We start from the raw sequence: 13,935 nt of genomic DNA, 5'->3' as shown, positions 1-13,935 counted from the left end.
TTGGTTTTCTTCCCATCCTTTTAAGTGCTGGTAAATCACTATTCTTAAGAAGCCCACAATGCTGTGTACCTCTTGTGTTGAAGTTTTTGAGCTTTCCACTGTTGCACTGATGTTAATTAAACTGAGTAAAGATTAATGCGCTGTGGTGTTGTCACTACATCTTTGAAAAATTTCTTGTAATCAAAACTGCACTTCCCCCTTTTTTTTTCTGTTCCAAAAGGGATATTAAAGCTGGAAATATTCTCCTAACAGAACCAGGTCAGGTGAAACTAGCTGATTTTGGGTCTGCGTCTATAGCCTCTCCTGCCAATTCCTTTGTGGGGACACCTTATTGGTAAGTAGACCTGGACCCCCTTAGCCTTTGCAGAACTACTCTTCTCTCTCCACTTTGTTGCTTCACAGACTTAAAAAATATCATAAAAGCTTCCCCCAGCAGCTTTAACTGAGCAGTTTTTTCAAAACCCCGTCCAGTTCTTCAGCCAACTGTCTCTCCCTCTGAGTGCCCATGGAAAAAGGTGGGCTTTGCAGCACGGTTTGAGGTGGTAGCAGTTAATGTTTTGATTACTATTGTGTCAGGAGTTTAGGGGGAAAAAATCAATCTTTGCAAAAGAGTTTTGTCCACTACTTTATGGCAAGGGGAAAGGGAGTCCTGCTAGTTTAGCATTGCAGCAAGAAAAGGCAGGCAGACTACCTAGAACCTGAAGGTGCTTGTTGGAGGCTCAGTTGAGCTGTTTAACGTTCCAGACCAGTGGCCCAGCATACACACTCCATTTATTTTGTAGCAGACTCCCCAGGCATTGATCAAAGAGGCCACCTATTGCCCAACCTCTGAACTAGTAGGAAAGGCTGAGAAGCTTGCTGCTCCCATGAGGAAGCAAGTTAAATGGCTGAACCATTTGCAGGCTGGGTCCACTGCTTTTTTTTTTTCCCACCCCTCTTTATTTTGGACCGCCATATTTCCCCACTTTGTTCCAGATTCCCCTGTTACTTTCATAGCTGTACTCACAGGCTGCACATGTCTACTGGAAAATTCTTCTGGTGTGCCAGTGGAAAACCCACCATCTCTGGTGAGAGTGAAAGGGACGCCTTTAGGACACTTCCAGCCCCTGCTGGCTGACTTCAGGTACAATGCCTTTGAGATTGGTGTGGGTCTTCCATGTGCCAGCATGTCGCGCTAACAGCAAGACCATCAAGTCGGCCCCTTGTTTTCTTTCCTTTCTTAAAAATGCCTTTTGGAGGAGTTGCTAATGCAGATGAGCACTTTTTTTTCAGCATGGCTTTACTCAACTCCATGCTGACTCTTTAAGTTCTGGGTCCAGCTGCACTGCTGAAGATAACAAAGGCATCTTTTCTTTTTAAAGTTACATGTTTTGAATTTTGATTTGTGTTCCATAATCTGCATGTTTTGTGCTGTGGTTTTTAGGATGGCCCCAGAGGTGATCTTGGCTATGGACGAAGGACAATACGATGGAAAGGTAGATGTATGGTCTCTTGGGATCACATGTATTGAGTTGGGTGAGTAAATAAAGTATTTTGCTCCAAGCTGCCAGGTGCCTATCAAGCTGATTTTGTGACTTCCATTTTTTTGGGGGACATACAAAGGACAGATTTATAACTTTTAAATAAACACATAAAAACCTCACACTTGGAAAACTGCAGCTAAATGATTGCCTTTAAACACTTCACTCACACTGGCCAATTAAGTCACACCATTAGTTCATCTGTGTTTTTCCTGGTGTGGTGTGGGAATAACTTGCAACACCAGTAGGGTTTGTTTAGTCTCCTATTTTGGAGTCAAGGTTGGGTTCTGGCAGTTAGTCTGTTGCTGAAAGAATAGGATGCCCCTGAATCTGCTGTAACTAACAGAATACTAAAATTCCTTCAAAAAAGGACAAGAAAAAGAAAAAGGCTGTAAATGTGATTCTTCAATCCAGTTTTCCAATACAAACCCTTAATAGACCACCCCAAACATGCATTTAATCCTCAAATTGATACTTACTTTGATGCATAAAGTGTTTGGTTTATGCCATGTGTAATCAGGGATTGGCAGGCTTAATACTCTAGCTTCCACGTTGAAGGAGGGGGCTTCCCTGTATTAGAGCACCTTCTGATAAGTAGTTCAGTACATCTCAATTACTCCCATTCCTGGCTTTTCATTTTAATTCCTTCAGAAACATGATCAAGCCCACAGCAGAGTTGGTTTCAGTCATTGCAGGAGAAGTACTTTGGACTCAATCTAATGCAGAGGTCAGCACCTTATGGCCTGTGGGTTGGATTCAGCCTGGGAATAGATTGGATCCAGCTCATGGCAGCTCAGGGAATTAACAGCATGCTTCAGCTACAGTAGCAGAGGCGGCCCTACACCTGCATCTTTCTACTGATTCCCTTGGCAGTATCTGCTGATTGCTGGGGGTGCCGCCTGCAGCGGGGTTATGCAGTAGCAAAAAGTTGCCAATCCCTGACCTAATGCATTCCTGAGCATGCCTCAAGAAGGTGCTCCATGCCCTCAACTCTTCTTTCCTTCAGTCTGAGCTGAGGTCCTTTGAGGTTCACAGGCCCAAGTCCTCTCTCCATTGAACTTCTTCTTCAAAATGCAGCTCGGCTATGATAGTTTTTCATTGTTAGAAAGCAAAATACATACGTGCACGTGCAGGCATTTTTAGATAAGTGGGTCTTTGGTTTGGCGGGGGGAGCTGGGGAGGAGGGAGGTCCTACTTAAGATTTGGTCACCTTATCTCTGAATTGCAAGGAAATTACCTGTTGCTAAGGATTTGTCACATATCTTTTAGTATTCTGTAGGACAAATGCCACTGATGTACTTCTGCATATCCATGGGAGGGCCTTGTGGGTCATCAGTTGTGAAAAACGCTCTCTGTTTGTTGTTTAAAAATGTAATGTTTAGACGATACATATGGTAGCATGTCTTTTGGTATTTTTATAAATTGGCTTTTGAAAATAATTATTAAGCTAAATACCATACCTAGGTATTCCATGTACCAGTGAGAATAGGTAAAAAAAAAAAAACAAAAAAAACCCAAAGGGGGTTTCAATTATTTCTTGGCCCCCAAACCCAAAAACTGAAGATGGGCTGCCTGTCAGTATTTCATCCAATATACAACAAAAATAGAGTTCTGAATGCAAGGACTGGGTGCATGCTGCAGACAGTTACTGTGGGAGCACAAGCAGATGGTGTTGTGACAGCAGGTACTTAAAACAATAGTGCTCATTATAACGTGCTGTTCAAAGAAAAAGAATTAATTTCAAAACTGTTTTTGTAGCAATGTGTCAGAATTGACCTCTCAAAGGGCAAGTTCCCTGAAAATATTTCTGTGATCATTCAGTTGGCCTAGTAAAGGGAACAGAAAATAGGGGAAAATGTTGACTGTGATGCAACCATCTCTCATGCTCTCTGATGATGGCTCCTAATTTCTAGTCTTGCATTTCAGCTGCCAGAACTGGTGTCATTCTGACACTGTGTTTTAGAGGATGGAATGGAAAATTGGAATTCCTGGATTTTCTTCCCAGACCTGCTAGTATTTGACTGTGTGGGTTTGAACACATGATTTAACCTCCCATATTACTTCCCCAGTTATAGAATGGGTATTGTAATACCGCTTCACAAAAACATTGAAGCTTACTTTATACTGGGACTTCCCAGAAAAAAAAGCCTTTATGGAATTCAGAACCCATTTACTCAGTATTTTTTTTGCAAGTCATCATCGTCTTGGAAAATATTAAATTTCTTATATAGTCTCAGGTTTGAGTGAAGATGTGATTTCTTAAATAAACAGGTTCAGGGTAGCAAGGGGAGGAAATGACTTAGCTGAACATACTTTGTGTCAGACTTGTGTAATGTGGGATGAGGGTGTCCCAACTTCTCCAGAAGCCAAAACTATACTGGACAAGGGACTATTCTGCTTTGTCCTCACTGGAACTTTAAAACCCTGGCTGTGCTGACTGACTGGCAAGCCTCACCTGAAACAGAGGTGAGAACTATCCTTACTCAGTTTTCACACACATCTGTTCGGCACTCCAAAGAGGTATCTGAATGCCTTTTTACAAGAGCAGGGCCAGGAGGAACTCTGTCTGAGGGAAGCTGAAAAGAAATCTAGCACAGACAACGGCCAGGCAGACGTATTGTCTTTCTCTACCAGTTGGTTGTAGTTAAAAGGAAACCACTATGAGAAGCCCTTCTCCCTCTTACCAGTCATTATGCCCAGGGTTTTTGGTGCCAGTACATAGCTTTCTTCCTAGCAGGTCTCCCGTGTCTTGGTATACTATGCCTTTGAGTTCTGTGGTCGTTGGTGTGTGCTTTATTTATGGCAAGAGACCAGACTTGGGAGATGTAGCTAGGTTGGGAGTTACCGGAAACCCTCTGATTTTAGCATGTTGAATCCTGTTCTCCCAGGATCTGACCCTTACACTGTTCAGATGACTAACAGCTTTCCTTCAGTGACTGTCCTCAACTAACCTAGGAGATTAAAATAATTGGTTTATGTATAATGATGACAGCAATGAGCTATTGATTTAGCAGTGGCATTTTGTCATAGTTACTTGTCTTTTTTCCCTTTCCTTCAAGACCTGCCTTATCTCTCCCTTCTCTTCTCTTTCCAGCGGAACGAAAACCTCCCCTTTTCAACATGAATGCAATGAGTGCCTTATATCATATAGCCCAGAATGACTCCCCTATGTTACAGTCAAATGAATGGTAAGAGAGCTACCATCAGTTTTCTCCTTTGGTTTTGTTTTCAGCCCCATGAAAATCCTTTGTCAACCTATATATAATAAATATCCAACAAGAAAAATACTTATTTCCTGTGCAGCAATTGACTGGGTGCTGTCATGTTCCACATGTCCTACAGCGTATATAATGTTCCTAGGTAGGCATTTTTATTTGCTGTCACTTTGGCGGGGTTGCAGTCTCGGTATGGAATTACATAGCTTTAGAAACCACCCATGTGTCCAAAGCTGCAGCTGCTTTTGCAACGTTTACAATGCAGTTTCGGTACTCTACACTCAGCATTTAGAAAAGTGAAAATCTAGGGGCTGCTTTAAATAATCAAAACTTTAATAATGCAGGACTCGTAGTTCTTTTTGTGTAATAAAGTCAACAAGACCTCTCTGAAGCTGCCACAACTTTCCATGTGCCAGTCTGGAGCACCGTAGAATCCAAGGGATCTGTTGCCAGAACGGAGGTGAAGATGGCTGCAGAGCACAGGCAGCCATGGATAGTGCGTAAGAACCTGGATCCCTGATAGCAGTTGACTTTTTTTCTGTAATCCCTTTTGGCACCGAGAGCATAAGTTGTTAACTTCAGCCTCTACAGCTACTACGCCTGTTGAAGTAAGCATGCGTCTGAAGTGCTTTACGGCGTCAGTGTCACATATAGTGAAATGTCAGAAATGAAGGGATAAAAAGGAGCTGTACCACTGAGATTCATAGATGTTAAGGCTGGAAGGGACCTCATGTTCCTTTTAGACCCTGAACTTACTTTTTGTTTTTAAATCTCTTTTCATTTACAGGTCAGACTCCTTTAGGGGATTTGTTGATTACTGCTTGCAGAAAATACCTCAGGAGAGGCCATCATCAACAGATCTGTTACGGGTAATTTCTTAGATTTCTGTTTGCAAAGCTGGAGAGAGGGAGGGGATAGTTGGACTAGATGATCTCCTGAGGTCCCTTCCAACCCTAATATTCTATGCGATTGTCACATGGCCAAAAATGTGGGTACTATAGCCAGCTACTCATAAGACTCTACAGAACTAGAGCAGACAGGATGTCTCTTAACCCAGTGGTTCTCAACCTTTTTTGGACCGGGACCCATTTGTAAACATTGATGGCTAGTTTCAACTCAGTGAAACTCACTCTTGACCTGCTGCTCCAGGCCCCAGCCCCCCAGTGAATAGGGTGGTTGAGTGGGTGTGTGGGGCATGGGGGACCCCAAGCAGCCCCTTGCAGGCTGGAACTCTGCTTGCCTGCGAGGAAAAAGCCATGGTTTCGCACATTTTTCTCCTTTAAAGAAGAATCCATTTTTTAAAAGTTTGTCGATCCATTTTTAAAGTTTGTTCACAACCCTTTCATATATTTTTGCAACCCACTTTTGGGTCGCAACCCACAAGTTGAGAAATCTCGTCCTAGCCTATTTATAGACTGTTGATGGGGGATGGGTGCTGCAAAGTGAGGACCATTTGAGAATCCTTTGGATTGGATTGACTGAAAGAATTGTCAGCCCCTTTCTAATTAACCAAAAGGGCTGCTTGAAGATGTTAAAAAAATGCGCTTTACTGGAAAAAGCAGCTGAGCCAATTAGCTGAGCCAGTCAGTTATTAGATAAGTGACAAAAAAGCCACACTAAAGCACCTGATCTATACAGATGTTGAGCAAGCTGGGTCCAACTAATAATGCACTGCCTTTTCTGGGTATGTGCTGGACTCGGCACAGGAGCACGTGAAGTTTAAAGTAAAGCACTATGTTTATTTAACATCTGCAAGCAGCCAAAATGTATAATACCCCTTTTTCTTTTTTGAAGCAGCTTTGTAAAATTATCTGAAAATTTTCCAGTGTGGGTCCAGAACCTACTTCCTCTGCTTATTTAGTGAAATGTTAGTAGCCCTTTCCAAAAAAAATATAAAAATAAATTGGGGCCAGTAGAATTTTGTAAGGCAGCTTTAAAGTTCACTGAGTCCTGAATGCATTCATTGGTCAATTTTACCTTTAGCCAACAGACTTTTGCTAGCATGAATTATTGATTTGCAATCCTAAATGTGTCCTGCAGAATAAGATTGCACTACAGATGTGGTTTACCTGACATTGACCCACATGTAGCAAAGACTCTTAGGCCTTGTTCCACCTTTCTGTACAAGGAAACCTTTTCAGCTTTTATGGACATCACTGGCTGCCACACCTGTTGATGCACCTTTGTAAAGCACTGCATTTTAAGCAGCCTTGAATGTTAATAGGTGTATTTAAAATCCATCCTGTTAAAGATGAAATAGCTGGTTCTGTGAATTGTTTTTGATGACTGGCTGTATTGTTCCTTCAAAACATTGTAGGCTGCTAATTTGAAGTTCAGAAGCCTGGTCACTGTTTGAATTGCTGGAGACTTAGGATGCACAATGGTCTGGACTTCATTCTGTTGTGTTAAATGCATGTCATACTACAACACCATGCTCAGGGTGTGAGGAATAAGGGAATGAGAGGAATACAGGAAGCTTGCATGATAAAAGATTATATTGTTCAACAAAGAATGAATTTGGAAACGGTCACAGGATTCCTGTTTCTGTATATCCTGGTGGGCTTTATAGAGGCTGAATGGGAAATAAGTTGTAAGCTCTGTGAATTAGTTCTGCATATAATATTTTCCCTAGCTGAAGAAAGGGCCTGTCAGCAGCAAGTGGATAAAGGGATTTATTTACTCATGATTTCCCAATCAGTGCTGAGCATAATTTTACAGTGAATGTAAATAAGGGCAAACCACATCCAGCTAGTTTAGCCGCATCTGTTTCAGATGCAAATCAGCTCAGCCAATAGGTAATCTTTTTTGTGTACACAAGACTTAGAAGCATGTGTGTCCAGTGCTTTGAGAGAAGTGGGGAGGGGACTTCTGTACCCCAGAGACCTTGTTTAAACCGTCAGCCAGGTTTGTGGGCTCATGAAATGGCAATGGTGGAACTAAAAATCAGGATTTGTGTCCTGAGTCACAGGAGCTCTGGGTCCTTAGGCTGGAATGAGTTTTGTCATGATGTAGGGCTCTGGGAATAGCATGGGGAAAACCTCAACTTAAAACCAAGCAGGATATATCAGACATGGGATGTTACTGTGCTATCTCCTGCCATAACAAATGCTCTGCCCAGAAGCTTCAGACACAGCCCTGTCCATTTTAGCCTACTGATGCATCCCACTTCTCCTTTGCACATGTTCTCCCATGAAGAAAAACACTAGCTTTCTGTAAAGCCAAGAGAAGCTTCCCAGTTCACAATGAAGCTTGCAGCTTGCTACAGGCTTCCTTTGCAGAAGTTGTGAGAAATCTAAAAAAGCATTTTTAGTAGTTGGCATTAGATTTTGAGTGAGCAGCCCAGAGTTTCTAGGAAGACTTGCTACTGCACCTTTGTGAAGCCTGCTAGTTCTCCAGCATGCACCACTGCATTGCACTTCACATGGTTAGGATTGAGCCCTTAAAGATTTGCAGGTAGTATCTGATTAATCAAAGAAACACAGGAATTAGAGATTCAAAAGCCTGAGAGTGCTTGTTCTGTGAAAGTACTCTGAAGGGTTTTGTCCAGTCTAGTTTTAAGCTCTAAAAGTGGGGCTTTTGTCCCTTCTCTAGAGAGGCTTTCAGACTTTAAGTGTCTGGAGGATTTTCAGCCTCAGATGTCCTTTTTCAGTGTTGTGCTGTTAGTCCCATTAATATCATCTTGTAAATATGTATAGTTCTCTTTTCTTGCTCTTTTCACCCTTTAGATGGATAATTATATCCTTTTCCCTTCTGCTTGGCCTTATGTCAGCCAAGCTAACATGCCCACATTTTTCTTCTAAATCAGTCCTGCCAGCCCTCCTGGTCATTGGTAGTTGTCTACAGCTCCTCAGTTTGACACATCTTTCTGGCAATAAGAAGCCCACTGCAGACAGCAAGTTTCATGAGTGGTTGTGCAAGGGCCATTAGGGGTTGTTTCTGCTCCTAATTGCTGTAACTGTGTTTTTGTATGCAGCCCCAAAATGCACTAGCCTTTTTTTTGGCTGCCATGCTGTTGCAACACCTTGTCTAATTCCTTGACCACTGGCCCCAGCCTTGCTGTTTATCAGGTTTATTGCATGTTTGTATTAGCATTTTTGCCCCCTCCTACACCCCAACATTTCCTTTCTCAAGTTGAATTTCCTTTTCTTTTCTTCCCCTCTCTCATCTTTCTGTTTCTTAGTTCTTCCTCTGTCCTGCCTGGTGCTAGAAGCTCCTCCAAATGGAATCATGATTGATCTCATGAGGTCCCTTCCAGCCCCTAACATCTGTAAATCTATGAATCTCTGTGATTGTCATGTCTTCTAACTCTTTTTCTAAATTATTGATGAAGTTGTTAGTTTAAAACTTAACATAGCAGTGAATCCTCTCTAATGCACCAGATGTCTCTTCCCCCCCAAACCTTGATAATGGTTCTATTTAATATTACCCTTTTTGTGGTCTTTTGCCAGTGTTCACTCCCAATCAAACCAATTAAAATTTGTTTCACAAATAAAATATTTCCTCATTGTTATGGCTTCTGATATAAGACTGGGAGAGGCAACACATGCTGAGGCATCTCTGTCCCCAGCTTACCAAAGTTAGTTATAGTGAAAGATAAGTCAAGTGTTCAACTCTGAGTCATTTGGCTATAACCTACCTAAAAGTGTAAGAGCTGCTTTTAACTCTAGGGGCTTTGACTTTGGGAAATTCAAGGCACAGCATTTCTTTAAACCATAGGAACATGTAACATTTTTGTCCAGCCCATTTTCCATCAGGCTGCTGCTGCCTTTTTTTTTTATAAGTATTTCCTTTCTTTAAAATTGATCAGTGGCCCTGCTATATTTCTGGTTGCAGCGCCTAGCCGCTGGTGAGAACTGCATGGCATGCTGCTGTTCCACACCAGGTAAACAGGACTCCGTTTTTCCTTAAATACTGCAGCAAAAAGAAGTCACTAGCTCTGCAGGAATTTTCTCTTAATTTGCACAGTTGGTTAGAGTGCTGCTTTGGGCCTACGTGACAGTCTTTTGAGGCTGATTTTGTTTTAAGGCTACCAATCAGCCTTTGTTTTATGGCTTCTCTTGTTGCTCTTTCAGCTCAGTAAAATGTGTTCTCGTGGATGTTTCTGAGTCTCTTGGTTCTCGAAGTGAGAAATCGAAAATATACACTCTGTATTGTGCAGTCAGCTTTGCACTCATTTCTGTTGTTTTAAATCATGTGGAATATTTAACCCTTATGTCTTTGCTCTCCAGGTAAAGGCTGATAAATCATTCTTTTCAATCTCTCTTCATTGCCTGGTTTATTTTTCCCTGTGATCTGTGTATGTGCTGTACAGCACATACCAGCATTTTGTTCTCTGGCTCCACTCGGAGCACCCTGGTAATCCTTTGACCAGCTAATAGGTTTATGTTTAGTTTCCAGATGTTTCACTCATATGGCTTAGCAATCTTTCTACTGTCTACTAAGAGTGCAAGTTAATTGTTATGATTTCATGGGTACCTCAGGTAGGAATCTGTATAAACAATTGGAGCTGTTTTGGCATTCCTAGATATGGTATATTTTAAGTCCTTTCAGTTGGCTTTAGACTCCTATGGGCTTATCTGTAGCATGTTCCCTTTTCCAGCAGTCCTCCCTATAGCCTCTCGGATTACGGGAGACAAGATCTTTCCTCCTTTCGGGCCTTATCTATTGTGTATGGTAAGAGGAGACACAGATTATTTTTGTGGTAGTACTTTTTCCTATGGAAGCCTACTCCAAGTCAATTTTAAATTAAATGCTTCTAAGAATGTGTAAAAAGTCAGCTGTTAAATGGGATCATTATTGTTAAAGGAACAAAGGGTAAAAACCAAAACATGGGACTCCACCTACGCAACTGATTTCACCCTAAAGTTTAGAAAAAGGAATCGAATTACAAGGCTGCTGTTTGTTACATCTTTCTTAGCTTAGTTAATGAAATTCCCATTATTTGCTTTGCCAGGTGACCTGTTAAGACACTGGGCCAAGTCATTGCTTCCTGCTGAACCACTCTTTTTTCTTTCTGTCCTTAATCTGTCTCATCTGTTTAGATAGTAAACTCTAGGGTAGGGTCCAGGCAAAGCACAATGGGGCTTCAATTTCATTTTGGGGTCTGTAAGCAGTAACAGAGTATAAGTAAATTGTTGCAGTCCTGTTCTGCCTGGGTAAGAATGCTATTTTTTTTTTTTTTGCTCTGTCATTTTATGCATGTACTTTGCAGTCTCACACAGGTCTGGATTCTGTGAGGTGCTTAAACATTGGTTTAACTCCTAGTATCAAGTTAGTTCCAGTGAAATGGAACTGCATACATGCTTAAGCCCTTGGCTGAATTGGGGGATTTGGCATGGATTCATAGTTGCACTTGCAAGATTTCAATCATGTTGTCTCAAGTGCAGATTTGATACTTTAAGTCTCTATGGTGAAATGAAAATGGTAACTACATCCCTGCCCAGAGTTTGCTGCAAGTGAATTTGGCTTGCCTCTGTTGATGCTATTTAAAGAAAATTAAATTAATAGATAGCTGTGCAGGGCCTCAGAAACATTTCATCTTGCCTTGTTTATGAAAGGACTCTGTCTTCAGTTATAGTGAAAGATACCTTGATGCTGACATGAATGGGCATCTTCATTGATAATAATAATACCCTCAAATGCCTACTAGGTAGAATTCAATTAAAATTAATAATAAGCTTTTGGCAAGAATTTTTATTTGTATTTACAAATCATCAAAGCAAATTCATCTGATCCTCATAGGTCCTCTGTGTTTGCCGCTCTTGTTTTATAGACTGCATCATCTTCATATTTATATCACCAGATTATTTCAGTGGCTTTGCTTTGATCTGCATTTACAGATAAAAGAAATATTCTCCTTCTGGAAGCAGTTGGTTATAGAATCATAGAAAAATAGGGCTGGAAGGGACCTAGCCCAGAGGTCAAGTAGCTCAACCCCCTTCCAGAGTCAGCATCATCCCTAACCAAACCATCCAATAAAAGTCTCTTCCCAACCTGTTAGTAAAACTACACAGTTAGCCCTGCCAATCACAAGACATAATAACTTAACCTGCCACAGGATAAAGCAGGGGGCAATGGCAACCAATGTCCTGCTGCTATGTGAGTTGTTAAAAATACGCTCTAGAGATCAAAGGGTGAGGGCTGTTCCCCTTACTACAGAGGAAGTCAAAACCGCTCACAGTCTGTACCAATCTGATCATAGGGTAAAATTCCTTCCTGACCCTAAATATGACAAACAGTCTGACCCTGAACGGAGGGGCAGGAGCATTGCTACATCATAGTCAAAATACCCAGGTTTGTCTGTAGCCAACACCAGTTCTTCTGGGAGAGGCAGAAAAGAAATAAACCCTGACACAGCAGCAGGTGAGGGGAACAGAATTCATTTCTGGTGTCTTGTGGCAACCAGAAAAGCCCAGAAGCATGGGAAATAGCCATAGCAGAGCACAGACATAGCTATGTCTTCCTTGATCATGCTTGACCAGTGCTTGTCCAGTCTCTCCTTAAACGCCTCCAATGATAGAGATTCCACAGCTTCCCTAGCAGTCTATTCCACCGCCTCGCTCTGCAGAAGCTTTTCCTGACATTCAATCTAAACCTACTTTGCTGCAACTTCAAGTCATTGGTCCACTTCCCGCTCCCTGTAGAAAGAGAGAAGTGTTTTCCCTCTCCGTTATTGCAACCCTTTGAGTATTTGAAGGCTTTTTATCATGTCCCCCTGAACTGCCTTTTCTGCAAGTTGAGCATTCCTATTTCCTTCAACCTCTCCTTGTATGACTTGCCTTTCAACTTCTTTATCACTTGTCACCTGCCTCTCTAACTTCTGCATGTCCGTTTTTAAAAATGTAGAGTCCAAAACTGGACATCATACTCAAAATGAGGTCTAACCAGTACTGAGTAAAGAGGTACTATCACCTCTTGTGCCTTACACCTAATGCTTCTATTGATGCATCCCAAAACTGCATTTGCCCTTTGTCCAGCTACATCACACTGTAGACTCATATTGAGTCTGTGATCTATCAAGACTCCTAGAGTCCTTCTCTGTAGTGCTGCCATCAGCCAAATGTCAGGTATTTTATATTTGTGTTTTTGATTAATCTTCCCAAGGTGTAGTACCTTGAATTTACTAGCATTGAACTTCATCCTGTTAGCTCCAACCCAGGTTTCTAATCTATCAAGATCCTTCTGAATTGCACTCCTGTTCTCCAACACATTCACAATCATTCCCAGTTTCATGTTGTCTGAAAATTTCCTCAAGACGCTATCTATTCCAGCACCCAAATCATTACTAAATTTGTTGAACAGCATCGGGTCTAGAACAGACCCCCATGGGACTCCACTTGAAAATTCCTGCCATACTGACCTGGATCCATTTATAATTACCCTTTTTTGTGACTATTGATGAACCACTTGTCTATTATAGTAGTTTTCTGTAGCCCACGTTTCCCTATTTTTTATGAGAAGGTAATGTGAGCCTTGCTGAAGTCCGGATATGTTATATCCACTGCATTGCCTTTATCCACCTAAGTAGTTACTTTGTCAGAGAAGGAGATCAAGCTTGTTTGGAACTATTTGTTTTTAGTAAATCCAAGCTGTCTGCTTGTGATCAGCCTTTCTTCCTCTAAGTGCTAGTAAATGGACTTCCTAAGGATATGTTCCAATAACTTCCCAAGTATTAAGGTAAGTCTAACCAGTCTGTAGTTCCGAGTCCTCTTTTTTTGTCTTTTTTTAAAGAGTGGTACTACACTGGCCTTTTTCCAGTCCTGTGGTACGTTGCCTGTTTCCCATGCCTTCATAAACATCATTGCCAAGGGCTTCAAGATCTCCTCCAGTTCCTTCAGTACCATGAAACTGAAGCTCATTAAGCTTGGTTGACCTGAAGTCATTTAGATCCATCAAAAGCTTTCTGACCATCTCTCTTGTTATCTCTTCCCTCAGCTTGTCCCCTTTCATATCCAAATTATCCTTATTAGGTATTTGGTTGCAGGTTAATTTTTTTATTTTTGTGAAGACTAAGGCAAAGTAGCTGTTGAGAAACTCTGTCTTTGCATCTTCTGTTAAGAGTTCACCTTGGCTGTTTAACAATAGGCCTAAAGCTTCCTTGGTCTTTCTTTTCTCTCTGGTGTACTTACAGCCTTTTCTTGTTGTCTCTAACCTCCCTTGCCAGGTGCAACTCTTTAACCTTTGTCTTCCTGATTTTTGTG

At 41.5% G+C, this 13,935-nt stretch overlaps 1 protein-coding gene across 2 annotated transcripts in view; it reads left to right on the top strand.

Moving 5' to 3' along the window:
• TAOK3 (TAO kinase 3) overlaps positions 1 to 13,935 on the top strand; it is a 155,755-nt gene that overhangs the window by 82,453 nt on the left and 59,367 nt on the right. For both annotated transcript variants that reach the window (XM_019506764.1, XM_019506765.1), the window contains exons 8-11: positions 221 to 334; positions 1,424 to 1,515; positions 4,615 to 4,708; positions 5,523 to 5,604. In XM_019506764.1, coding sequence (XP_019362309.1) covers positions 221 to 334; positions 1,424 to 1,515; positions 4,615 to 4,708; positions 5,523 to 5,604 — 382 coding nt within the window. The remainder of the gene's footprint in view (positions 1 to 220; positions 335 to 1,423; positions 1,516 to 4,614; positions 4,709 to 5,522; positions 5,605 to 13,935) is intronic.

This window comes from Gavialis gangeticus, unplaced genomic scaffold (assembly GCF_001723915.1).
Source record: "Gavialis gangeticus isolate Ggan-Ray unplaced genomic scaffold, GavGan_comp1, whole genome shotgun sequence".
Classification (NCBI taxonomy): domain Eukaryota; kingdom Metazoa; phylum Chordata; order Crocodylia; family Gavialidae; genus Gavialis; species Gavialis gangeticus.
The sequence above is the reverse complement of the archived record's forward strand: the minus strand, read 5'-3'. Positions and strand labels throughout refer to the sequence as shown.